The sequence below is a fragment of the Varroa destructor genome, unplaced genomic scaffold, assembly GCF_002443255.2.
Source record: "Varroa destructor unplaced genomic scaffold, Vdes_3.0 BEIS01000004.1, whole genome shotgun sequence".
In the NCBI taxonomy this organism is placed as follows: Eukaryota; Metazoa; Arthropoda; class Arachnida; order Mesostigmata; family Varroidae; genus Varroa; species Varroa destructor.
Genome location: NW_019211457.1, coordinates 39,224,261 through 39,232,710, shown reverse-complemented (window position 1 = coordinate 39,232,710; position 8,450 = coordinate 39,224,261). Strand labels below are relative to the sequence as shown.

Sequence of the window (8,450 nt, the reverse complement as noted above, 5' to 3'; positions counted from 1 at the left end):
AAAGGCATAAGCGCATAGGATGAAGCTATTTATGAGATTAGCTAAACATCCAATAAACTACAAGTTCGTCAATTAGTTAGCAAGCGGTTAACGGAAAGGGCTGTGAAGGACAGGCAAGAGATGTTTTGATTGTTTTCGTTATACAGTATTTGAGCCTATATAACACCACGTTGGTAGGGCTAATGGAACAACGGTATATTGCATGGCCAACATAACTTCTGCCAATGCCACGCGTACACCTTACTGCAGAACTCCTTAGTTATACAAATATTTGCACCTATTGCATAACAGTAAATGATACTACATGCCCTAAATTTTGAACTAATGATAGAATTAGGAAAGAAGTGGGTCACTGTTGACTACTGAATAGGTCTAGCTGATCTGGAAAACATAGCAACTAATGACAACGGCAATTATTCAGTACTTACTTTGGTTACTAGTTGAGGCACGCCATTTCAAAGCTGTGAAATAACTTAGCGTTCTGTGATAACTTACTCCAGTAATGCTTTATACGCACATAGCAAATTCTTTCCTGTTTCTATTGAAAGCCAAATTGTTAGCTACGTAGGTACAATTATGACTTATTTCTTTAGCACATTTAGGAGACAAAACTGCTATAATTATAGTTGTATTCAATGAAGATTAGGTTATGTTTGGATCAGTTGTTGACTCCAAGAAATGTCTGAAACGCCGAAAGATAAAAACTTAAGAAATCTCAAATTTTTCAGTCAAATCATTTCGAAGGAAGCAGAAATTCGATTTAGAAGCAGAGATCTTCTGGTCATCAATCATGCAAGAAGCAAATGCAAATTCCAACATTTCCAAGCGATCCGAGCTTCCGCTTTGGTAGAATCTGTGTAGAAATTTAGTGAGAAAGCAGAAAAACAAACACAAAGTGTAGAAGTTGAACTTTAATACCGCTTTCATCGTTCGTTATTTACTTCGTTTCATGAACTAGTGTTCTTGCACCGGGGAACACAATGAACGAAACCGCGATAAACTATGTGTCATTTATGAAATTATTAAGTGTAGGCACAAGAAGCCGAAAAAACTTAGCAACGTTGTCACTATCACAGCCAAAGCTAAAAGTGATATACAGCAATTGTTCCTGAAGCAAGTTCAATAAAAAAAAAAACTGGTCGTTGCACAACAGTCGACTACTCATAAGTATCGCAGTTGATACAAATTCACTATTTACAAGATATGGACTCAAAAGCAGTTCGACAGTGACCTTACCCACTCGAAACTTCAAGTTGCGGCCCTGCGGCCAGCAGCCAGTTCTCGCATACAATTAAGACTTCTCACCCGCGCGTCGACGTAAAAACGCAAGGAGGCCGGATCAAATGAAGGCTTGTCCTTTTATACCCCACGCTGTACCGACTTGGAGCCCCGTTTGCACTTCCGAGAAGCCAGCCAATCGCAAACCGGACCCGGCTATTGCAAATCTTCTACAGAAGCCCAACCTCTCAGCAAGCGTTAAAGTTTTGCATCTGACATCAACTTCCTATCGATTGCTGCTATTTGCCTGCGTTTTGTTGTTACCAACAGAGTGCCTCCTAAGAGGCCGTTCATAAGGGGGGTTATTTAAGACGGGAATAGACTTGTGCCTGCGTAATATACGCCGTTAGTATAAGGCACCGTTTTATATCGGATATATTTAGAATATTATATTCTTTTTGTAGACAGTAAGAGTTCCTTTCTAATACGCATAGTCTGGTAACGAAAGCGACCAAACGTATACTAGATTAAGCTTCAGCGTCAAGCCATAGTAGTTGATCGGAATGCTTCTAAAAATGTGCAAAGTTTTAATTTTTGTTCGTCTAGTCGCAAATGGTAATTAGTGCCGCAAGATTTTTGGTAACTATTAAGAACAAAACCATATATAGCTGCGAATTAAACTATATAGAAAACATTAGCATACGTGATCATTTCATAAGTGATTTTTTTTTTTTTTAAATTAATCGAAACAACGTATGTCTCCGACAAGATTACCAGTAATACATTGTTAGGTCAACCCCCAGGGAAACGGGATGGAAGGGAAACGAGCGGCTAGCGATGCTAAAAAATCAAGTAACGCAATCCTGTCTGGGTGAATTTGAAAAGGAAAGAAAAACCGTATGAAAAGGAAAAACGTAAAACTAATGTCGATAAGATAAACTCACAATGCATGCCCTGATGCATCGAAGTGATGTTAGAGCAATTCCGATTTCTAGAAGGTGGGGTCATCCAGATCTGGTAAGTTTACGTGTCTCACACTAGGTGCCGTGGGCTGTCAGTGATGCATGTGCATCATGCATCTCCGAAATCCCCAAAAATGAAAAATGCAATGATCCGACATATCATGCCACCGGGATTGCAAAGCCGATTACCCTTACAGTAAAACAAAAGTAGCCGTGATTATTATTACTTCTATAAAATTACTCATTCTTCGGGTGTATCAACTCTGTTCAAGTATTTGCGGTACAACCAAGTTGCGGTTGCAATCGAGATTCTGATTACAGAAAACGGTAGAAAATATTGTTCTATCATAGACTTGAGTTAAAAAATTGATCTCATTGACTTTTTACACAGAATGGGTTTTTACAAGGTCCAGTGCTTTTTATTGTCCGTAGTAACCCAACGTTGCACTTTCCAGGGCTTTTCTTTAACAAAGTTCTAAAACGAATAGGTCTGTGGGTCCTATACGTCCACACAGATGAATCAATTAACGCAAGAGCTGGGATGCTGTTAGAAGATCTATGCTCTTTTATTTCTCGTCAATCGTATCAATTGGGCCCGTCGTGTTCTGCAAGAAAACCTCGGTGTTCCATATGGTAACATTCAATTACAGACCATGCGAAACTTCGAATACTTGCTGGATGGATGGAAAAATTAATGCAAAGCGATCATAGTATGTATGAAGAGTTACCTTTTCAGTTGATTTTTATTTCTACCTAAGTAAATCAGTAAACAAACGGAATCCTCGTATACGAAAATATGATATCTCTCACGACATATATAGTTACTGCATAGTTTCATTGTTATATAGACTGTTTATATTCAACTTAATCTCTATGGGCCTTATATATATATAATATTATAGGACTCTCCGTGAGGCGAGAAACAAACTTAGCAATATATGCAATCAAAAAGCAAACTGCTTTGAATCTCCGACCAATGTTATGTCCTGTGAACACTAAGAAAACAGACAATAAATATTCTACGAAATAATAATAATTGTGATAATGTATAAAGTAGTAAAGATAGATCAAAATATCAAAATATAAATATAAGTAGAAAGCAGAATGATAGTAGCGAATGTATCGAGAACGAAATCAAAATACGCCTTTGATGAAAAGTAAAACAAACTTTATGTGGAATGCTAAATACAAATTCATCTAAATCGTGTTATTATACCAATTCAATATGCGGAAAATTTGCAAAAATCACATGCATGGATCCGTTAAGTAAATGCAAAGTTAGGATTTGACAGACCGGGTCAACTGCTGTTGAACGGTAGAAAGGACGCGAAATAAATCGATCAGTAGAAGTACCTAAAGATTATACAACTTTGTCATCCTTGCAAAAATCTACAGTTATGACTATTATGTATTTATTTGTGTTGCAAAATGATTCAAAAGTTACATGTACATACTAAGTACAATATATACAATGATAAGTATAAGCGGATGAGCGTGTCATTTAATCGAATAAAACGACATAACTATACGATAAGATAGATATGTCGATACAAAAGCGTTTCCTTTTTAAACTGGTTTCCGGGTTGTTCTCCGACGGGAAGTGTTCGTAGCTTCTAATTGCAACAGCTTTAAAATGGGTTCTTCAGGATTCGAAGGCGCCATTGACGCAACAGAACCCATAGATTGGGCATTATCTGCAGCCTTTGATTTTCTGAAATACAGTGTAAATATAGGAATACATGAACAAGAAACATGTTAAAACTTCTTATTTGTTATGAAAATTATGAAAAGGATTATGAAAATGTGCGTTACGTAGAGCAAAATTGCTTCGATGCTGCACACGTTTCTATCAATGACAGGTGCTTAGAACAAGATTTTAACATTCGTTACTTTAATTTAACCTGCGGTAATTTATTTATTCATATTCATAAACATAGCATAGAAATATTAGGAACTAGTTTGAAAATCGATATTATAATTCTAATCCCAGTGAAACGTTTTTGCAGCCCGTGAGAAGGACCTAGGAAACAGTTCCTAGGGACTAATTTTCGTGCTATCAATAATACTAATTGTAAAATACCTTGACAACATTTGATCCGGAACCCTCTTAATAAGAGACGCTGCTGTTAGAGACATTGTTGTCCGCTTACGAAGGGCAGAACAATTGATCGTATTGTCGAGTTGCATCTTACAACCCAAAACAAAAGGTTTATCGTGCAGTGGTTTTGCAACTGACTTGGTATCACTATTGACTTTCATATCTGTACCTGTCATGCTCCGAACCTTTGGAACAGCTGAGATCGTCGCTGTACCGTGAATAAGTTGAGCTGCAATACAAATAGGAATAATTGCGTTTGCGTGTACTTACGTATTTCTGTGTTATGCATATACATTGAAAGGCACAGATGCGTACCGATCACGCATCCAAAAGGCTCAACATAACACCAACTTTTGCTGCATAAGTAACATGTCGAAAAATATATTACATGCTTCTGGATAGTGAACAGCGTAATTAGGCGCATGCGATGCATACGGGTACATTAAATATGTCCAGGGAAAATGTGTACAACGTTTTATTATTAACGAGTTTTTAAGATATTTGGAAAAATGGAGATGTACGATACATTTGCAGACATGTCAATGAGAATCTTCTACGTACCGACTTTGCTTTGAACGTGCTTATACTGATCAGCCAGTTTAAAAGATTTTCGCGGAACAATCACGTTGACTTCCTTTTGTGCTAGTTTTTCGCCTTGATTCTTCCCAATCTTTTCAGTCAATGCTGCCAATGCTATTGTAACTCTCGCCGCTGTCTTTGCTTTATTCTGCTTCAAGGTAGGTTTCTCTGCAACGATTGCGTGAATAAGCATGGCATTTATCAAATAGCTATTTACAATTACTCGTTATGTGCACGAAACTCGGTAGGGCGAAAATCAATATAATAATCGAAATATAGTAATAAATGAAAGATACCTACAAGGACTACAGAACAAGCTAGCATGTATACAGGGTCATGAGTTAGAATCAACAAAATGCACACTTACTGACAATTGATTTGAGACTCTCGCGAATCTCAGAACTTTTCCTATGACCTTGCTTCGCCAAGGCCTTTTGCGCTACAGAAGTCTTTACGGTGTCGATTGATTTGGAGGGCACTTTTGGTAATGGCTCTTGTCCCATCAGTGATGGCGGAATCGACTGTGTACCGTGAGGTTTCATAGCATCCTTGTTTGCGTCCCTATTTCTTATCGGGATTCGCCTCTGGTTAACACTGTTTGTAGAATTTGACATGATAGTGATTGTTTGGTACTTAGGGAGTTTAGTTGGTGGTGACTTAGTATCAGTGACAGAATCATTGGCGGGTGGCCGTTTAATGGCTGTCGCCTGATTAATGCTGCGTTTTTCCGGTCGAACATGTTCTACAAGCTCCTTCTTTTTGATAATCGGTGCCGTTTCTTTGAACGTACCAGGCCCAGTACGTTCGGTTTTTCTGTTCGTTCGATTAACGCGGACCTTAGCCGAAACCTTCGAGACTTCTTCAAGCGTGGACACCGCTCGAATTTTCGGTTCCTTAAAAAGTTGGGATTTTGGAGGTTGTGGGTCTTTAAAGAAGCTAGTGGCATTCAATTTTTCGCCTACTAGTTTTGGGCTACGTAGCGTACTGTGCTTCTTTGCTACATTACCCAGTGCCACTTTGAGAAGCGAGTGGTCGCGTACAGGTCCGGGAGTGGTGGGTAGCTTTTTGAGCTGACGTGGTGGAGTGCGATAAGGGGTCGACGACTTCGCCTTTTGATTGACGGTAAATATCGAGGATTCATTTTTTGGCGGTGTCTTCACATCAGAAATATGGTGATCATCATCTGTAGGCAATTCGGACTTCCCACTCTTCTTTGCTCCCCGTTTCCTTCGGCCTTTCTTTTCTTTTTTAGTCTTGAAATTCCCCTTATCGTCCGTAGAACAATCATCTAGTCTCTTAGCTATCCTATGAAGGTCAACACGGCATACAACGCAAAATAAGATTGTTACTATTCTTAAAATTCTTAATTCAAGCAAATTGCTTCACAACAAATTGTTCCGCAACCCCATATAGACTTTGAGCCTGGCACTAGTGGAAGTTAATAGATATTGAAAAAAAATGGAAATCAAATTTATGGCAAACGAGTTTCAAAGGTAAATTTGCTTATCGCATTCTCTGCTTTTTCATAAGGCAATGTTTACACCAACATTACAGACTTTTTTTTACAGACATTTACACTGCAGACAGAAGTTTTTTTACGTAGATCATTCCAGTAGTAATATCCAGGAAGGCAAGATTTTTCTACTACATTGAATCTTGAGCAGATGGCAAGCATCTGTAAGAGCATTCATTGCATTTTTGGTACAATACACGACCATCCTTTCTTTGTTTTAAAGGTTAATCCAAATAACCTCGCATCGCTAGCCAGTGATAATCTACGGGAAAGTTTAAGTGATATGATCTTCTCTGACTCTTCGAAATTTATACCAACTGATTTCTGTTCGGTTATAGAAACGATCCTTTCCAAAAACGATGAAACTCATCTATTGATTTTAACAGAAATTACCGTCAACATTAACGAGCCATATATATATATAGGCTTGCTTCACAACATCATTTTTAAGCATTTCCGTGACAAGAATCTGTGGGGTTTTGTTGTATTGAAAAATTATGCCGCTGGAATTTGGGTTGTTTTAGCCATATGTTTTTTACAAATAAATACAAATCCGTTAAGTATTCGCTTTACATGATGTAAAGCTTACTTTTTTAAAATCCACCACAGCTCCTTTTCATTTGTCCTTTCATTTCAATAGGTGGTCAATGTTTAGTGCAATTTTAGATATTGTAAATTCTTAGGTTATCAATTTATTTGTAATAATTATTCCAGTGTTTATTTCCAGTAAACATCTACCACTTTACTTGAATATAAATAACACGTTAAAATGTGTATTTTGTTTTACTGCTAATATTACATCGTTCTTTAGCTTTACTTCAAAGCTACTTACCGTTTGGATCGCCTAAGTACGGCCGATGGAGGTGAACTCTGCGAATCACAACATTCGTCTGTACGGGATAGATCTTTCAATTTATTTGACGACTGAAAAGTGCTTGAATCACGACTCCTTTTAGTTTTCTTTTTCGCAGATATGGAACTACCCACATTCACCACCGGTTTTGCCTCTAACCTTATAGGCGTTTCAGGCACCTCATTTAGGGATTTCTCTAACGAACCGACTTCATCCACATCGAGATTGTCCAGAAAACTGAAACTCATTATGTAGACCATAAACTTAGTCAGGCACAACTAAAAACGAGAAGCACCCACAAATCTTAATTTTATTACACCTTCCGTCGAAGTTTGCTTAATTGGCAGTAACGGCCCGCCACAGTAATCCACCATTTTAGCTACTCTGTTGCCGGATACCATGTATCGCGTATATTTCAACCAGCAGAAAGGACCCGCGGCAAAAATCAATAAGTAAAGGGACATGCTAATAAATAGATACATTTTTGTGAGCTGTTGATTGTGCCAATATGTATCGTTTGGGTACATTGCGAATCTAACGCAAGAATGAAATAAAAATTCAGGGTTTGACTTTAAGTAAAATTCAGAAACTATACACGTGAATGCATTTTTTTCAACTACTTTCATTCTGTCTTTAATCATTTATATTGGTTTTCTTTTACTTAAGTAGGAGCTTTAGAGGACCACCACTACGATGAACTTTGGGATTAGAACGTATGTAGGAGCGTTCAAATTCATCTTAGTTTTAGGAACATTTTATTAAATAATAACTAATTATAATAATTTTAATAAATATATAAACATAAATAATATAATAACATAAAAAATATATATATTAAATAAATAAAACACCCGTTTCCAGCTAACTGTAAATTATACTAGTAGTACAAGTATGTAATTTTTATTAGGGTCAAAAGCAGGCAATTCATCCGGAATGAAAACTTTCAGATTTCTTAATATTGAATAGCACTACTAACACACATTCATTTTGCGGAAGAATCCTATTTAGCAAAAAAATGAAAGCTATAAAAAAGTCTGTGCTACTAACGCTTAGCCTGAATTGTGTTTTTACTTTCAAATATCATGAGAACGTCCGACGACAGCGTAAAACAATAGCTGGTTTATAACGATATAATGAGCACAAGCGTCCATAAAAGTTACAGTGATTGATTCGTATTGCTGCGAGCTTGAATTAATTCCTATTGCAAATTTAATTGGTTAAGAATTA

General features: G+C 37.2%; 1 protein-coding gene across 2 annotated transcripts; it reads right to left on the bottom strand.

Moving 5' to 3' along the window:
* Window positions 1-3,570: 3,570 nt before the first annotated feature.
* On the bottom strand, window positions 3,571-7,615 carry LOC111249352 (uncharacterized). Of its 2 annotated transcripts, none has more exons than XM_022803116.2 (5): window positions 7,203-7,615; window positions 5,225-6,162; window positions 4,840-5,025; window positions 4,464-4,507; window positions 3,571-3,891 (listed from the first exon to the last, which is right to left on the bottom strand). In XM_022803116.2, the coding sequence occupies exons 1-5, from the start codon at window positions 7,481-7,483 to the stop codon at window positions 3,871-3,873; spliced, it is 1,470 nt and encodes a 489-aa protein (XP_022658851.1). In that variant the 5' UTR covers window positions 7,484-7,615; the 3' UTR covers window positions 3,571-3,870. The 2 variants fall into 2 exon arrangements, with proteins under 2 accessions (XP_022658851.1, XP_022658849.1); XM_022803114.2 differs by having other exon boundaries at window positions 4,261-4,507; window positions 7,203-7,614.
* Window positions 7,616-8,450: the final 835 nt, after the last annotated feature.